This window comes from Rhinolophus ferrumequinum, chromosome 8 (assembly GCF_004115265.2).
Source record: "Rhinolophus ferrumequinum isolate MPI-CBG mRhiFer1 chromosome 8, mRhiFer1_v1.p, whole genome shotgun sequence".
NCBI lineage: Eukaryota > Metazoa > Chordata > Mammalia > Chiroptera > Rhinolophidae > Rhinolophus > Rhinolophus ferrumequinum.
In genome coordinates, this window is record NC_046291.1 from 25,736,425 (window position 1) to 25,756,129 (window position 19,705).

Below are 19,705 nucleotides of genomic sequence, written 5' to 3' on the forward strand. Positions count from 1 at the left end.
CCAAAGCACAAGAGTAATGATGCTGGCAATCAGATATGCCAAAGAGAGGCCATAAAGTGCTTGCTTTACGTGAAAAGGTTAGTATAGTACCATTAGATATTTTGATAGAGAGACCACACTCACATAAGTTTTATCACAGCATATTATTATAATTGTTCTATTTTATTACTGTTTTTTACTATCATGAGTCTTGATCTATATATTTAATGCCAGAGATCTGCTCAAATCTCAACATGGCAGCATTCAGGAAAAACATTCCAGCCGCCCTCTATTGCCAAAACCTCAGATATATCTTGATGCAGATATAATGGAATATAAAACTTCCAAATATGATTTCAACTTTCAGTCTGCAGCACTCAGGTATAGATTCTCATCTGATCCCTGAAAATCAATAGATTTGCATAGAGAAAGGCAAATGATAGATTGTTTTACCCCCTCTACTTGACACCATTTTTGCCCCATTACTAATCAATTTTCATTTTTTTAAATGCCCGAGTTTCATTTTTTTATATGTCCCAAGTTTCAGTTTTTAAGAAACCAATACTGTGATACTGATACTTTTCAAAAAGCAAGGAATAAATTGGCTATTCTTGGATATCACGCTTACTTTTCAAAGCAGATTTTTCTTATGGGACATCCTGGAGTGAAGTAGTGACCACTTACTGTTAACTGTTTTAGGTACCTTAATTGGTACCATGGACTCCCAGCCCTTCTGGCTCTCCAGGTACTGCTCATAGAGTATTATGCCTGTGCTTTGGCTTCTAACCCTTGAAAGAAATGTTAAAATTGACTCCCTCTCTCCTCGGCAGCCTAAAGACATTAGTGGTCAAGTTCTAATACATTTGGTTCATGTGACATGATTTTTTTTTTAAGTGCTATTAGGTTTAGAACACTTTTATTTTTAATCTGAATCTCTTCAAAAGTACAGTTTTCAGATTATACTTAAAACTTAAGAGGAAATGTGTCTTTGTAACAAATTATTATTATCCTTTTGAAGACTTGCTTCAAATATCTGGTGCTTTTTAAAAATGTGCAGCCATACCTCTGCATTTTTCAAAGAATTAATCAAATAAGTTAGATTACATTCCTAGGTCACTCTTATCAGGGATAGTTAGGAAGGTGGCTGTTACCTGACATGTGGAGCCCTTCTTACTGTTTCCTAATCTCTGTGGTTACCCCTGGTATCCACGCACTGTGAAGATGTTTTACTTGCCTCTCCTACACACGAAATTAATACGGAAATAGCCCTTTGAAACAGAGATGCCGGAGTGGCCTTAAATTATTCAAGATCTTTATTACTAATGAATGCACTTCTAGGAGCCTTTAAAACACAGTGTAGACACAGTATCACTGTTTTGCATGCAATTGCTGGGCAGTCAGGACAAGACATCCTATCTCCTTAGGAATGCCACATCTGGAAATCTGTTATTACTCAGCTTCTCCCTCTTCCAAAACTGCTGAGTAATTTATACAGAATGTTTGACTAAAACGCTTCTCCAAGAAAACTAAGAAAGGTAAGAACCTGGCGTGGAGGCAGAGAGATTGTATATCCAGCTTTACTGTTGATGGGATGGGGTACTGAACACTTCTGCCCCCACCTGAGGACTTCAGGAAGAGTTTGGGGCATTTCTACACTAAGAATTCTAACCTGGTTTCCCTGACTACGATTTTTCAAAACAAATCTTACTTGAGTATATTTGAAACCTTTCTGTTTCCACAAGTCTGGAATTATCACTATTGCTATCATATTTTTAAAGAATTAATGTAATCACCTTTTGTTTTAGTTTCTCCTTAAAATGTTACTTATTTGTCCAATAATTTGTGCCTTAATTCATTCATTAGAAGAGGGGAGAAAGTACTATTTAAGTTTAATTATCATGTAGCTTTTTAAAACAGTTTTCAACCACTCATGACTAACAATGTCTTTTTTAAGAATTGTATAAGGTTTTCTTATAGCCTAACCCATTATTTTTTTGGAAGTGAACATACATTTGTATATATATTGAGTTTGAACAATAGGTGCAATATGAAACAACAGGTTGCTGATTTACTACTGGTTAAAATATTAACTGAATTCTTTATATGCACGTACACATGTTTATGATAAGGTGTTTAAGTGGATAGTACTTGTCAGAAATTTAATCCGTAGAATTGCATAGCATAGTGATATTAGAAATTTAAGCATTGAAAGCTTCAAATTTTGTCCTTCAAAATTCAAGTAAAATTTACATTTTCTTGAAGTAAGAATTCAGTTCACTCTTAAAATAATGCTTCGAAAGTTCTAGGCCCTCACAGTATTAGTTTCAGGAACTGTTCTCAGTTTCTGAACTACAGCTCTAAATTCCTGGAAGTGTGACCAGTATAAGAAGCCTCTACCCCTATGTTCTCTATTTTTATCCTCCCAAGAGACTCCAGAGTCTCCCTAAACACCTCAGATTCTTGTTCTACTGGTGAAATGACTTTGTTTAATTGCCTTTGTGTTCCCCGACCCCCAACCTTCTGCTTAAAATATTGGTTCATTTCCAGTCAGGAGGACATTCTTGCCATCTGTCATTCCAAGAAATTCCTGAAATGGACCCAGATAAACAAGGTGAGTATTATTGTCAAGTTACTGAGCACAGTTTGTAAACAAAAAAATTAGGCACAGATGTTGTAGTTTCAGACTTCTGAGTTGCAACGGAGTAGACATTTGGTAAATGGGTGGCTGAAAAAGAAACTATTGGGTGATGAGAAAGACTTTCTCTCTTCTAAACAGAAATTCATAATGTACTTAAGAGTATTTGGTTTATTGTCTCCAAAGCACCAAAAATAATTTCACAAAAGACCTGGTCTCAACAGAATTCTATTTTAATTACACAAAGTGCCTTATCTTATTTTTAAATTATCTTCATAGTTTTCTGTTATAATGACATCACTGTAGCTATTTTAATATCAGGGGTAAGTTCACAGTGATATTACTGTGTAGTACTGTGTAGGCCCAAAGTTGGCAGAAAGATCTCACAGTTGGCACTATATGAATATTCGTCAATGGGTATGGGGAAACTAACTCCCCTTTCTTCCAGCATCTCCAAAAGCCAGCATAGGCCCAGGACTGCCTGTGACATTTTTATTGCTGGATCTAGTGGCAGCCTTCGTCCCCCAGCTAAAATCTAGATTAACTTTACTTGTTTTATATCAAATTCTGTATTATCTCAAGTTATTTCTCTAAAACAGTGCTATGAGTAATTCAAGTTGTCTTTGGGTTTCCCAAATTTCAACCCTCATATTATAAGTTTAACACGAAGCAGGAGACAGTCCATTCAAAATCTAATTTTCTCTCCCTAAAGGGATGATTTTCAAATTTAGCATGTGTCAGAATCACCTGGATGTTTTGTTAAAATGCTGGGCTTCACCTCCATGGTTTGTGACTCAGTAGGTCAGGGTGGGGTCTGAGAATGTGCATGTCTAACAAGTGCCCGGTGGGTACTGATTCTACTCACCTGGGACCACACTTTGAGGACCACTGGCCTAAAATATCTATTTCTGGATCACCAAACTAGATGATGGACAGCTGAAAGAGATCTTGTTGCATTCTCAGTATCTGTAGGAAATGACACATATTGATTTGGTTAAAAACTAAAGAATTATTTAAAGCAAAACATATTTCACAGTCAAAATGCTTCCATAAACAAGACCATATGCAGCTTGCGTTATTTCTTTAAGCATCTAAAACGTCTTTGTCCATACCTTTGGGCCTGATATATATATATATATATATATATATATATATATATATATATATATATACACACACATATACATACATGTATATATATGCATGTATATGTGTGTGTATATATATATGTATATATATGTGTGTATATATATACACATATATATGTGTATGTATACACACACACACACACACACACACACACACAGCCATTTCTTCCTTCCTTGAGTTTTCGCCCACCAGCAGGGAGGAAAAAAAGAAGCAGCAGCCTTGAGGAAGCAGGGCTGGTAGTGAATCACCTGGGATACACATTCATTTTCCACATTGTACTATATCACAGCTTGCCGTGTTATGCTGCATAACTTCATCAGATGACACTGCAAAACATAATTTGACAGGAGTGTGATGGGCCAGATGGTAGAGCAGCTACAGAACCACTCTTCCACCAAGAGCAGCATCTGGGAACCCGCAGAGCCCCTGGTTTGCTGATTCTCTGTATTCATTTGGTGCATCTGAGAGGAACCACGACAAAAAAATGGGCCAATTTCCCCAAGGAAAAAAAAAATGTTGGGCATTATGCTTTTGTAAATTATTTCCAGGCTGTTATCTCTACTCTGCCTTTGTTGTACTTCTCTAGACAGAGGCAGAGGTATTTCTGACTTCTCCCATACTCTAACATTGAACTCTTATCTGAAAACTAAGCATTTTTAAAATATAAAGAAATATTAAATAACAAAAGACTTAAAGCAATGTGTAGGTTCTTTCACATGGTTGTACCTGTTAAAAACAGGAGGGTGAAAAAAGATGTGGAGGTGACATTCTGTTTGTTTGTTTTGTTGTTAATGAAAGTTTATTGGGGTGACAATTGTTAGTAAAGTTACATAGGTTTCAGGTGTACAATTCTGTGATACATTTTTAGGCACAGCCCACATTCACCTGGGGTAGGTACTTTGACTTAGGATTATTCATTGATCGTTGACTCAATATATGTTCCGGGAGAGGCTTTTGTTGTGTTCTCACTCCTCTAGGAGGGGTCTGACCGGATCCAGCACCGCAACCCCCTGAGTGGTTAACGTAGTGCCTGGCACTCAATGTCGCTCATGAATAACAGATAGGACTTGACCCCACAATCTCAAGGGCAACAAACATCCTTTTCCAAACCAAAATAACGTCACTGTAGCTTGGTGTGAAATTTAGACTAAGTTACGTTTGGGAAGAAGCCATCCCTTTGAGACAGACAGAAACCTCTAAGGTTTTTATCCTGAACATGGATTGGTCTGAAGTGTTCAGAATATCAGGTCTGAAGTGCCATCGTGGCCACCACTTGCTATGTATGCTTTTTGCCTTTGGCTTTTGGGTCCACTTGAAGACATGGGACTCCATGTCAACATTGGACACAGAAATCTTTGCCAAGTCTAGTGCCTGGTCTCCCTGGTTACACTGTGCAGCCATTCCCTACCCTCAGGGAACTGATAAGGGCAGACCTGGAAAGGGCCCCAAACCCCACACCAGATAGGCCTCTCCCAACTTCCTTTCCAGGCATCAGCCTCTATCCCCCTCCAGGAAAAAGAGAGTGCCATGGCTAGACTAACACTGAAATCAAGATTGGTTTTCAAAGGCAAAGGAGATTCCAGAATGTATCATGGAGGAGGAGCCAGAAGAGACGATGAGGCTGAAGGATTCAGGAAGCGGGGTTTCAGGTGGTATTCACTGTACCAGAGTCCCTCTCAGAGGGAATCTATTCCCGGAGCCACCCAGAATCCATTTGCCTTTCACCTGGTGAACCAGTGCACCCATTCTGCTTTGGAAGAACAACTTCACCCAGACTTGAGTCCATGAAATGCTAGCAGTGTGGATTCCAACTCTCCCATTTCCCTGGGTGGTATTAATGTGTTGATGGGCCTTTCATGCTAAGACCTGAATGGGGTTGGCTTCAGGGTGGCCCCTCAAACACAATGAAGCTGGTAACTCTCTCAAGAAAGTAAAAGGAGTGTAGACCTTGGAACACACACAGAAATGGACATGGATACATTGCCTTTTCATTTTTTTAATTCTCCCACTGCTGCAAAAACAAGGATGAAAGAAATATTGCCATAAATTATCCTGCTACATATGTTTCGACCAATGGAATCCACTGATAAGCCCTTTACTCGTTTTGCCGAGGAACTGCTTAGCAAAAGCTAAAGAGCTGGCTGTATTTCTAGTCACAAACGCGTCTCAAGCACACTTACCACTTACTCCCAATTTCCTGAGTTTTATGGTCATCAGCCGACATTAAATTTGAAACTAGTTTCATTTTCCTCAAGGCATTGTCCCTTCAACATAATAAATACACGTAAGTCCTGAGCTTCAAGCTGGCTGGCATGTAAATCCTTGCCTCCAATTGAGCATCATGCATATAAACTCGATTTAATTGAAATTTGTTATCACAAGATATACTGGAGATGCGAAGTTGTTTGGCAGTCCTTTCCAAAGTTTGTGACTGGTTTCCTCTCTCACTTCCTGCTGTAACAATTCCAAATGTTCACCACCACTCAAGGGTTCTACTTCACCACCTCCCCACCACTCTGAGTAAAGTTGTCCCCGACTTCATAAAGAAAACAGAAGCCCGCAGATGTTCACTGTTCCCCACACCCACCAGCCTATCCTTTTATTCTTTCTCTCAGGGAATGAGGAGTGGTCTCGCTAAAGCTAATTCCTTCACCTGGGCATCTTCCCCTATCCATTGTCTCTACTTCAGGGATTGTATCAGTTAGCAATATTTCAGTTGCTTTTGACAGAAAACTCAACTCAAAGAAACATTATCTTCTATAACTAATTACCCAAGGGAAGACTAGCTTGCCCTGGGCCTAGACAATGTCACTAGAATGTGGTTTCTCTCCATTTCCAAGTTCATCTCTGCTCTCCTTGGTGTGTTGGTTTCATTCTCAAGCTACACACCCTAACAAGACAGTAACTGCTGCTCCAGTCCAAGTGCAAGTCCAACAGGAAAAGAAGTAGTTTTCTTCCCTGATGATTTGAGCAAAGAGTCTTTGATTCAAGTTTCATTGCTGTGTTCTTTGCTTGACTTTGGTTATATGCCCATGTCTGGGAAGGGCAATGGTGCATTCATTGATTGGCTAGGCTTGGGCTACATGTACCCCATGGAAATAGAAGAGTTGGAATTAACATTACTAGCATTTCATTGACTAAAATTAGGGGGAGGTCGTTTGCCAGAAGAAGGGTGAATGTACACTGGGTGGCTAAGGGAACAGGGTCCCTCTGAGAGGGATTTTGTTATATTAAATACCACCTGGATTTCTACTTCCTGAGTCCTTAACCTCATCCTTTCTCCTGGCTCCTCCTCCCTGACCCATATATACATTGTGAAATCTTTCTTCCTGTGAAAAACAATTTGATTTTATGTGTTGTTCTAGCCACGGTTCTCTCATCTTCCGTTCAGAATCAGGCTCTTGAAAAAGTGGCCTCTTTTATGTTTTCTCTTCACCTTAACACTTGCTGGTCAATCCTGTGCAGTTTGATTTTGACCCCCACAGCCACATTTAAACTGTTCTTGTGAGGTCTTCAATAATCAAGTTAATCATAAAAAAATAGAGGCTACTTTTTAGCCCATAGTTGATTGATCTCCTTGTGGCTGCCAGTACTGAAGTATTGGCTTGTCTCTAGCTTTCTGCAACTCTCCTTTCTTGGCCTTTATACTATTGGTAACTCATGGTTTCTTTGGCTTTCCCTTCTCATGCTTTCTTGTAGGTGTCTCTTCCTCCTCTGTTATTTAAGTGGTTATGTCCCTCAGGAGTTCTGTTACTTAGCTGAATTGCCTCTTCACTTACTCTAGTTAGACGATCTAATAGTTTTTGCTCACATCCAACACTGATGACTAAATCTCTATCCTATCCCAAATAGTGACCTTGACTTCCAGATGTATAATCAAAAGTTGGGCTTGTTCAGCACCCTGAAGAGCTCCCCCTCCCAGTAGTCTCTAAAACTGAGTTGTCAATATGGTTGGTAGCCACCATCCTCAGGTGGCTGTTGAGCATTTGAAAGATGGCTATTCCGAACTGAGATGTGTTGCAAGTGTACAAAAAGACGTGGAATTTCTAAGACTTTGTAAGAATAGAAAAGTAGCTCAATAATTACTTTGATTGCATGTTAAATAATATTTTGATATATTGGATTAAATGAAACACATTATTAAAATAATTTTACTTGTTTCTTTTTCCTTTCTAAAATGTGGCTGCTAGACGTTTAAGATGATATATTTGACTCACATTGTATTTCTGCTCTCGGACACCAATACTTGTAAAAGTGCTCATTACTACTTCCCCACAGCGGGGAAATCTCCTTAGGCTTCTTTCCCCCACTATGTGGAACTCTTTGGCTCCAGTCTAACATTCCTAGTTTATGACCTGTAGCCTTTCCCTGGATTCTGCTTGATCCACAAGCTTTGTCAGAAAGACACCTTGACGGATATGTCTCTCAGGTCATCTCCGCTCCAGGAGCTGCAATTCAAGGACCATTCTCTCCAACTCCTTCCCTTCCAAGCCCAGGCGTCTAAGTACAACCTCCAGTGTCAGACTCCTGGACTTCCAAGTGTTTCGGAGGGAGTTCCAACTGTCTACAAGACGTCTTCATCCAGACATCTTACAGAAACCTGAAACTCGGTGCATTAAAAAAGACTCCCATTCCACCTCCACGCCCAGACGTCTTCCTCCCCATTACTTCCTACACCTTGGGCTCCCTCCCACATTCATTCAGCCACCAATTCCTGTCAATTTCACCGAGCAAATTATGTCATGTATCTGTCCCCAATTTTCACTCCCTATTCCCATTCATATCCCAATCCTGTTATAGGAAGTAAAAAATTAAACCCCTCCCATAATTTATCCCTGTTCCCAGAAAAACACCGTTAAACTTTGATATACAACCTTCCCCACTGTGGTATTCTGCTCTTTTTTGCTATTATCTTTTACTATTATTGTTATTTACAAAAATATGATCACACTAAATTATAGACATATTGCCATGATTTTGGCCTTGTAATCATGCTTTAAAATGTCTTTCAATCTCAAGACTGCCAAAAATTTTCCCATAATTTCTCTTACTAGTCTTATGTCTTAATAATTAATCATTCATGTTTAACATCCTGATATTATTTTTGTTTATGATATAAAACTATATATATTTTTCCAAAATATATTCAATGGACCCGGCACTGTGTAGTAAATAACTTAAAATTTCCTTGTTGAGTTAAAACATTATCTTTATCATACACTAAAATCCTATATATACATAGATCTGACCCTAGTCTGGTCCACTATCACTCTATTTCTCAAGTAACCCCACATTGCATTTATTCTTACAGATTAATTTTATCGGTTTGTCAAGTTCAGAAAACATTTGGAATTTTAATTGGAATTATTTTAAATTTATAGATTCATTTGGGGTAGAATTTACATCAAGATATTAAACATTCCCACCCAAGAATATACAGAAATAAAGGAAATAGATCTCTCCATTTATTTTTACTGTCGTTAACATCTTTCACTAAAACTTTATAAAGTCTTCCACATTAGTTGTTTAGCTTACTTTAGGCACTTTACAGATGTTTAAAATTATGTATTCTAACTGATTATTATTGGTATAAGCAGTGATCCTCAAAGTATAGTTCTTGGATTAAAAGTATCAGTATTGCCTGGCAATTCTCAGGCCATCATTTAGTACTCTGGGACCGAGGCCCAGCAATCTGTTTAATGGGTCGTTGAGGTAAATCTGATCCAAGCTAAAGTTTGAAAACCACTGATATAAAGGGAAGTTATTGGTTCTCGAACAATCATCCCAAATCCAGCCAACTTGAAGGTGATCTTTATGAATTAGCTAGATAGGCAATCAGATCATTGTAAATCTCTTCCTTTCTAATATTTATATCTCTTATTTTTATTTATTTTTGTAGATTAGAATTCCAAAATAATAACAGCCAGTAAGTTTCAATTTAATTATTATTTGCCAGCTCCAATGGACTAATACTCACTTCCTGGAGAGCTATCTTGACAGGTCTGTCAAAGAGACACAGCCCTGTTTGCCACAGTGTTGAGGCGATGGTGGTGGCCCTGATGCCCTATGTTTCATTTCTCTGCTTCAGTCTTAAATCATAGTGGTGATATAGAAGTGTTCTTGACTTTTTTCTGATTTTAACAGGGATTTCTTTTGTTTATCACTTTTTTCATATGTAATTTGCTATTAACTTCTGACATTTTTGAATGTTTCCTCTCTTTCTAGATCAAGTATTATTTTTAAAATCAGAACAGCTGATAATTTTACCAATGTATTGGAGAATCTAATGGTTCTATATCTTTTTTCTCTCTTTTACAATATTAATTAGCTGTTGAACAATTTTTGAATTCCTGAATAAATCTATATTATGGAACATTATTCTTTAATATGTCCTTGAAAATTTTTGCTAATATTTAATGTAGTATCTTTCCTTTAATCCTAAATAAGATTATATAGAGAGAGGGTGCCAAAAAATGTATGCGCACTTTAAGAAAGGAAAAAAAACTATTAAAATTGTAATACACATTATATACCAATAACAAAAGATGATACATTTTTTTGGCACCCCTGGTATATATATGACATAGAGAGAGATTTAAATGGTATTTAGATGAGACTTCAGACTTTAGACTTTTGAGTTAATGCTGGAACAGAACCATATTCAAGGACTTTCCTGGCCAATTATACAAATTTCCCTCAAAGTCTCAACTCAGAATTTAACTGCTTTTCTCTCAATAATAATAATAATAATAATGATAATAATAATAATACCTTCAATAAAATATTATCAAGATTTGGTGTTGCAGTTATACTAGCCTTCTAAAATAAATTGGGAAGTGTCTAAGTTTTTCCAATAGTTGAGTAACATAGGGATTCCCATTTCTTGATCATTTAAAGGAATTCAACTATAAAACTATCCCTACTTATGATTGTTTATCTTTGATGACAGTTTTTCTTTTTATAAAAAAAATCTGTAGTTATCAGTCTTTCAATTTTTAAGTATATTTTTTATTTCTATTTTCTATTTCATCTGTTTCTAAATTTGTTGGCATAAAATTGTACATAGTTTTTTTATTTTAAGATTTATTCTGTATCTGTAAATATAAATCCTTTCTCATTTCTAATGTTTTATATTTTTCTTCTTCTCTTGTTTGCTTAAATTTACTTTTCTTTCCAAAAAGTCAGTTTTTGGTTTCATTTCCCAATTCTACTCCTATTCTGATTTTTAGCCAAATTAATTTTGGCATTGATATTCAGTAATTCTTTCCTTATTTTTAAGCCTCTAAATAGCGTTTAACTTCAGTTTTGATTTCCTCTTTGACCACATGACATTTAGAAGAATTTAAAACATTTTCACGATGGTAAATATTTTTTATCTTTGCATTAAGTGTGACCAGTTTTATTGTATTACGGGTCAGAGAATTCTGTAATTGTTCTACCTTTCTTGAAATTCATTAAATTTTCCTTAAGGCTGAATCATGATCAATCTTATCATCTGGACCTGAATGACTGAGGTAGATTCTTGCTTCTGGTCTCACCCACAATCCATTCTTCACAACCACTGGAGTGAGCTTTATAAAGTGTGTATTAATCCCTGATACCTGCAGACGAACGCAAGCTCTTTAATGAACTCAGACCAACCTACCTCTGCCCGCTCTCCCCCAAGTCTCTCTTACACCTGCCACTCATACTGACCTCCATAAGCTTCACATCCATGTGCCTTTGCACATGCTCTTCCCTAGACTTGGGATATCATTCCCCCAAACCCTGCAACCCACTTAATCCCCTGAAAATTCCCTACTTCTCCTTCAAGAGCCAACTCTCATCTCACCTCCCCTGAGAAATCTTCAGTATGCTTTCCTCTGTGTTTAGCCCAATTATAGAACATGGCGCCAGCATGCTTGTCCCTCTCTTGACATTGGGAACCCCCAATTGTGCTTAGTACTCAGCATGGTGCCTGAGACCTAATGGGCACTCAAATCTTGGGTGGTGTGTGTGTGTGTGTGTAGCAAATTAATGAATACATTAATAGATATGAATAGCTATTTTATGATGGCTTAACTATAAACCTCTCTAGAAGAAAAGCCTGGTGTGTGGTAGAAATTTAGGAGATATTTTCTAAATTTGTAGTTTTGAGAATTTTAAGTCTAGATAATATAAATCATATGAGCTCAGTGGTCAATGGCATTCTTTTAGATTTTACTTTTTCTCGATATGAAAACTGATTATTTCAGTTTTAGGTAACAAAAAGCTCTGTTGTGAGATTTTTAAAACTAAATGAAAGTCTCAAACTAAATGAAAAGCAAATTTGGAAGATCAATGAAACAAATTGAAAATGTGGGTCCTCAATAATAATTTAGTAATTATATTGCCTACCTTTTCTTACTTAAATCATGAAAATACCCTATGAAGAATGTATTATAACCACTATTTATCTGATGAGGAAACCGAAGATCAAAAAATAAACTAGTTTCCCCCAAAGAAAAAGGAACTAGGTAAGTCTCCAGAGCTTTCTCTTCTCCATAGTGAAAAGTGTAAACAAACACTCAGTGCCTGGTAAGTGCTCAGAAATGCTAGCTATTGTAGTGATGCTGGTGGTAGTAACCCTCAAAAGAAGTTCTATTAATAATTCTTTTCTGATTATAAGAATAACATATGCTCTTCTTTAGAAATTTAGGGAATATCAACAAGTAGAAAGAAAATAACTATAAGCACTAAGAATTCAAGTACTCAAAGATATCGACTACTACCAATTTGGTGAATGCCACTAGAAATTAAGCTCTGCATGGTGGGGACTTTTATCTGTTTTGTTCACTGCTGTATTTCAAGGGCCTGCAATCATGCCAGGGCCATATAGTAAGAGCTCAATAAATATTTGCTCAATGAATGAATGGACAGATTTTGAGTCACTTTTTATATGTGCATGAATACATGTATGTGCGTATGACTAGAATATATTAACAAAATTGAGTTTATATTCTACATAGAGTTTTTTTTTATCCTAATTGTTTCGTAAAGCCATTTCCTTTTTCTGTAAAAAGTGGACAGATTTGTGGAGGAGCATGCCTCACTTTTTGGTGGATTCCTTAATTTGGGTGAACAGGCAGGGCGACTCTAGGGTCACCTGTAGCCTACGATACTGTAGACCATCATCATTTGTTCCCAGGTAGGCAAGAGAGCTCTAGACCTTAATTTCTTCACTTGCAAGATAAAGTGGGGCTACCTGATCTCTAGGGTTCCCTTCCAGGATGTGGGAGTTAACTAATGAGACGGTCCTTTATCCATGTTATTTCATGTTTCCTTTACAGATGCTCTTAATAGTATTGAGAATTCCACTTACAGAACAGCCTTCAAATTACGATCAGTGCAAAGCATGTGTCAATGTAAGTACAGAGATCTGAAACACTTGAAGTAATCTGATCCTGGTGTGTGATGTAAAAGGCACAAAGAAAACAAAAACTCACGTGAGTGCCTGCCAGACTCCAGAAGGCTTGATCTGTGCATTTCCTCCATTTGTAACAGAGAAGATGAAGGGAGGAGGGGATACCATGTGTGTTCAATCCAAAGACAGCTTCAGTGACTGAAATAGAAAATGATTTTTGGATAAGGATTTTTTTTTTCGTATTTGGTTTCTGCAAATTTTTTTTGGTTTCCTTTTCAGGATACCAATATTAACACAAAATGAAATTCCAAAATAAGTTAATTTAGAATATGTACTTATAAATTTAAGTATGAAACATTTAAATGCCTTCTATCACATAGGATTTGCATTTTCAAGTTTTACCTCTTCTCTCTCGCCGAACAGGCAAAAGTAGGTTCAGATGAATAATCCCTGGGCCATAAATTTTAAAACTATCTCAAGAGTTCCCTTGAGAACAGCTCTTTGCGTTAAATTTATATCTGATTGAATGCTATGATTTTCTTTTTCTATACTGTTATCTAGGTAAAATACAGTAAAAACATTTATCCCATAAAAATTCCTCAAAAATGGAACAAAGTGGGTCCTGGCTGTGAAAAACAACAAGCATTCGGCATATCTAAAGTTACTGATTTCTAATAAGTTCTGCATTGCATTAAAAAAATCACTCCATGTGCAATAATTTATGACATTTACCATATCAGACCTAAAAGAAGCTGTGTCATATACATGGCATTTCTCCTAAATGTTCGATTTTTTTTTTATATTTTACTTTCTACCACTAATTATATAGACCAGTGGTTTTCAAATCATGCTTCACAAAGTGTGCATGGTTGTGAAGTAGTGCACAAAACAGTTAGCAAGGTAGGAAAGGAAGTATAGGCAAGCCAGGAAAACCCCAAAAACCATCTCCTCAACCAGAACAACTCTGCATTTCTCTATTTTCCATATTGCATTTCTGTGTAAGGGTCCTTTGAGAAAGGATTCTTGGCTAAAAAAAACAACAATAAACAAAAACAAAAAAATTTAAATCAATGATGTAAACAAATAAACTCACCTATAACTATTATTTAGTATTCCAGAGACGAACAAAAGGCAAAATATGCTCACTAAAAACTTACCCTCAATTATGCTATCTTCCTGGCGAATTTCTCCCATTAAAGAAAGTTAACATCAAATGTTTATATAATCTTCCATTATTAATGGATAGGTACAAACAACATAATTTGAGGATGCATCTTTTTGTACTTTTTACTATCCCTGGCATCAGATACAGTACTTATAAATAATACTCATGGGAAATATTAACAAGACACAAAACTAGTAGTTGAAAAGTTCTACCTAGAAAAGATATCCAAACAAAAATTCAAAACCAAAAAAATGTCCCAAACACAGAGATAAAGCATACCAGGCGCTCCAGGCAGCAGGATCTGGAAAGCATTGCTGCAAATCTTGTGTGAGATTAAGGGACACCTCTGTTGTCTGTTTTGCTGTAATACAGAACTCTTAGCAGAAGACACGTATGTCCTGAGTACATCATGCCAGGCCGAGGTGATAGGTTTTGCGATTGAGTAACAATAAAAGACTTTTCAGCCTTCACCACCAGGTTTTTATTTAAATTGCATTCCAAAACCTACTCCTCACTTCCTTAGCCTCTCCCTTTAAAAGCAGTATCAGAGAACAAATAAAAAATGCTACTATGCTTGCTAGATTTCTTATCTGTGAGGTTGATTTATGAAGTAGAGAAAAGCACAGGGTTTTATCACTTCACAGGCTGAAACATTTTGAATGCCAGCAGCTCTTGGTGCCACTGACAATCCTATCTCTCAGATGACACAAATGGGTGTTTATTAATTTTGTCTGTCACCCTGTGTCTGCAAGAAGCCATAGAGTGAGTTCCACTTCATTCTTCCTTTATACTCATTGCCTCGTAAAAATTTTAAGAGGTGCTAAAAATATATAAGAAATAAACCATTAGTTTTTGTAAGCAACTTTGGTTTTATTTAGTGCCTTACCCAGTTAATACTACTAATGGAACCAAGATCAAAAAAGAAATATTATTGAGGTGAGGGTAGGACCTAAAGAGTCTGATACCAACTTTAGCAACTGCGCTTTTATAAAAATCATTGGGTGTCTTAATTAAGGCAATCGCATTTTGACACACAATATTCCTTCTGAAGCTCGGCCGCAGACAGAAAAAAGCTATATTTGAACATGAAAGGTAAATTTGCTCAATCCACTTAAAGAACATAAAACTGTTTTCCCCAACTTTTCACCGCAAGGCTATTTTCCAAGTTTCTCACTTTTTCTCCTTTCAACTTCATTCTATAGCGCAACATCCAGAGGTTATACTGGAAATAATGTTATAACTATGCTTTACTAACAGATGTACTTTTCCAAACCAAATTGATCATCAGAATAGTAATGCCTGAAGTATATAGAAGAGATTTATATCCAAATGGTGGTCATATTTAATTTCCTTTCAAGAAAATAACCGCAATGAAAAACAGTCTTAATTAAAACACTAGATGACATTTGCTTTACTTGACGCCTTTTGTTCCCATCAGAAAATAAGACTCAATTCTTTCTTCATTTGCTTTCTACAGTGGATTTGATCGACAATTCTCTGATTCAACACATCTTACTATGTCAAAGTTTCTGGGAAGCAAGAGAGAGGCCCCTCTCCGTGCAGGATCTTTTCCAGGCCCTCCAGGAGCTGTTTCAGAGAGTCAGGGTGGAAAAATCAGGACAAGTGCATCCCAGAACTCCTGAACTCACTCTCAGCCTTCTCACAGCGATGTATGACAGGTGAGGGTGTGGAGGTTATGCTGTGACCTCAAGGGCAGTGTTTGGCTGCCCCTGGTCATTGACCATTTGGTGTTGTCTAATGTCTACTTAAGGCTTAATATATAAAAAGGTTTCTTTGATTTCTGCAAGGTATTTCTAATTCAGGAGGCGAACAAAGAAAGTACATGTTTATCAGCTCTATTTACATAAATGACCCAAGATAGCAAAAAGATGGAGGGTAAAACTCACATTACTTTTCTCTCATACAGACTCATTTCCACTCTAGAGACCATGCATACCTTTGGCGAGGGCAATTACATATCTATACATATGAAAAATTACATTTTTCTGTTGAGTCCCTGGTAGCTTATTTCCTTACTCATTTCTTTGTAACCAATTATTAGTTTTTCTTTTGTTTAGTTTTGTCTTGTTTTGTTTTGCTTTTGAAGCTGACTAAGGTTACATAACCTATGCATGTATGGCTAACCGATTGTCTTAGTCTATTTGGAGCTACTACAACAAAAATACCATAAACTGTGTGGCTTACACTGGGTCTCTTTTCTAAGAGTGCAATTCCAACTCATAAGGGCTTGTTCTCATGATCTAATCATCTCCCAAATTCCCACCTCCAAATTCCATCATTTTGGGGATTTCAACATGTAAATTTCGGGAGTACATAACCATTCAGTTTATTGCGCTATAAACCCGTTTAGACCATGTCAAAGGCTTGATTATACATGACCTGGAGTCAATGGTGTGTGTGTGTGTGTGTGTGTGTGTGTGTGTGTGTGTGTGTGTGTGTGTGTGTGTGTTTCACTGGCTCTGGGGCTTACCGTTCTTCTGTCTCACTTCATTCTGTTTACCTTATGTGGTCTGGATCCAGCAAGGCTCATTTTTTGGAATGGACTTTTGGAAAGGGCAGAAAAGAATAAAGAAGAAATACCACCCAAAGGCCTTCCTCCCAGAGGCAAGCATAGTTTAGCCATCTGGCAAATTCCCGATAGTGTTTCCTTTTCTAGGTTATTATTAATTTTTTAGTTGCACAAATAATACACAAACATGGCCTCCAGTTATTTTTTCATGATTTCAGTCTCCCTAAAAATTAAGCCTTTGACGTCATTTCTAATATCAGTGCCTGCTCGGAACAATCCCCCTGCCTCTGATACATGATTTTACAGGTTTGGAACCTGCACAGCCAATGAGCAAGGGATGATTAAGCTCTGAGAGAGGGTCTGTGAACTGGTGGACTTTTTAAAATGGAAATGTTTGCTCCTTTTCCCTGCCTTTTGGTGCTTATCTCTGTGCTTTGGTTTCCCAGCATGTGGATCCGAAGGAAGTGAGACTACTTACTCCAGGAAGACACTGTGGACCCCCTATCCCCAGGGGATAAGTAGCACACTATTTAGCAAAGGGGAGGTGCCCAATAAATATTTGGTGAATGAGCGAATTAATTAATTAATTAATTAAACATTTTAATTTAATTCTCAGTACTTCAAATTCTAAATACTGGAAAAACCTATCATGAAAAGCTTGAACTTGTAACACCATGGCAGAAATATCCACTAATAATTATGGGTTTTTATAAACCACTTCACCATGAGAAACCTTGCCTTTCCCATTCTTTGTGTTTTCTTGCCATGCAGCACAGGAACGGGTTTTCTCAAGCTTGTACCTGCAGCTGCGGCCCTGATTGCCCTGTCAGGGGACAGCCCTCTTACAAAATACAGAGGTAAGATACATAGGAGTTTTGACTGTCTGACGTGCCACGGGCTCCAAATCTCCATACATCATTTTCTTCACTCACTCCTATATCCCAGCCACGTGTCTTGTTCATCATGGTCTCAGCACAACTTGGAATTTTTCAAGATATCAATCTATGCTTTCTAAATATTCATAACTGGGTTATCCTTGATATTTATTTGTATAGGGATTTTTCAGACACCAGTGGTTATTATTCCTCTAAAGACTGGGACTCTCCTCACATCGCTGTTTACCAACCTCAGGGTCTTCATCATCCATCTGCTGAATAATCAAGGGGTTGAAATGTGCATGGGTTTTCAGTAATTATCCAATTATCTAGTTTGGGAAGCCTTCCAAATAGAAAAAACAAAGCATCAAGAATAATAACGTTCCTTTTTGCCCCCCTTCATATCCACAAATAAACTTTAGAATTCAAAGCACATACTCTTCGAAGATGCACTGCAAGAATTCAATTTAAAGATTTCTTTTCCCCCTATGTGTCTAGCTCTTTTTCAGCTCTATGCAGAAAATAACAGGGGAGGTTATGATTCTGGGGCACGCATGACTCGAAGGGTTTTGAGAAATCTACTAACAGATCTACAGCAGGTAAATCTCTAATATTTAAGAATCCTAAATTTGTTCTAGTTATTAGCGACATTTGTTATTAAAGAATCTGAGTTTTACCGTGTCACTTCTACCTTAATATAATTCCGCATGCAATCCCTCCCGTCTACAGCCACTGCTATTATCTGAGTATAGGCCTGATCTATTCCAGTCATTTCCTAGTTGGTTTCCCCAGCTGAAGCCTCTCCCCTCTCCAGTGGTACCTCCACACTGAAGCCAGTGACTTTTCCAAAATGCACATGTCACCCTCATGTCTAAAATTTTTCATTGGCAATTGATGTTTATAGAATAAAGCCTAAACTCCTTAATATCAAAAGCAAAGTTTTCAGGATTGAACCGATCCTTCCCCTTTCCAAGAGAGGTAAAATCACGATTCTCATACAAATATAAAAAAAAAAAGTTATTTAATTTATTAATTAAAAGAGGGCACCATTAAGATGTTACTAATAGTTCAAAGTAATAACAAAAAAAAAAAAAAAAAGACAAACTGAGTGATTAGGAATATTAAAATGAATTTGAAAGTGATACAAGGCTTGCTTTTGGGGAAAGGGAAAGGTGGTTCTTCAACCAGGACAGAATTTATCTGCATGTCTGTAGACAAGAATTATTTTGATCAGTTTTCTACAAATTAAGTGTAATCTCTACAGAGCTGTAAAACATCCTCATCAAAGATAGTGGATGCACATCTCTGTAGGTTCAGATAATCCCCATTGAAAAGTATCCAGTGGTTTCTTTTGCTTATCCCAGAGTGTTTAATTTTTCTTTACACTCCTTACACCCGATTACTCTTGCATATCAAAATCCTTACTGGGCTGACCTGCACCAAATTCTCCATGTCTGATTTATGCAGTTCCATCTGCTGCAATAGCACTGCCTATCCTTTCATTTGACAAATACTGTTCATCTTTCAAGATCATTCAAATATTAGTCATCTCCTCACTAAAAGCTTCTTTAACTGTTTGTGCAAACTTTGTTATAATACTTGTCAAATTTTGTTGCAATTATTACCTAGATATATGCTTTCCCCACTAGACTGATTCTCAAGAACAATGATTGTATCTCATTCATGTTTATGTCTCCAAAGGTTTGAAAATTTCCTGGCACTAAGGTCTTCAACAAATGCTTAACGAAGACATAAATGAAATGCAATGTTGAATACTCAAATACTTAAGATTTCTATGATTTCCTGTGCTTTAAGAATGTTCAGATTTTTTTATTAAAATTTATTAGGGTGACAGTTGTTAGTAAAGTTACATAGATTTCAGGTGTACAATTCTGTAATACATCATCTATATATCACATTGTATGTGGAAAGAAGGTGCAAATTTAATATTATTATTATCCTTGCTAGGCAAGAAAATTTAACCTGCTTA

General features: G+C 37.0%; 1 protein-coding gene across 1 annotated transcript in view; it reads left to right on the forward strand.

Moving 5' to 3' along the window:
• Nucleotides 1-7,710: 7,710 nt before the first annotated feature.
• The window catches only part of DYTN (dystrotelin), a 56,262-nt gene continuing 44,267 nt past the window's right edge, over nt 7,711-19,705 (forward strand). The window contains exons 1-5 of the mRNA XM_033112340.1: nt 7,711-7,819; nt 13,072-13,146; nt 15,788-15,989; nt 17,612-17,697; nt 18,214-18,314. Of these exons, the coding sequence (XP_032968231.1) occupies nt 7,711-7,819; nt 13,072-13,146; nt 15,788-15,989; nt 17,612-17,697; nt 18,214-18,314 (573 nt within the window). The remainder of the gene's footprint in view (nt 7,820-13,071; nt 13,147-15,787; nt 15,990-17,611; nt 17,698-18,213; nt 18,315-19,705) is intronic.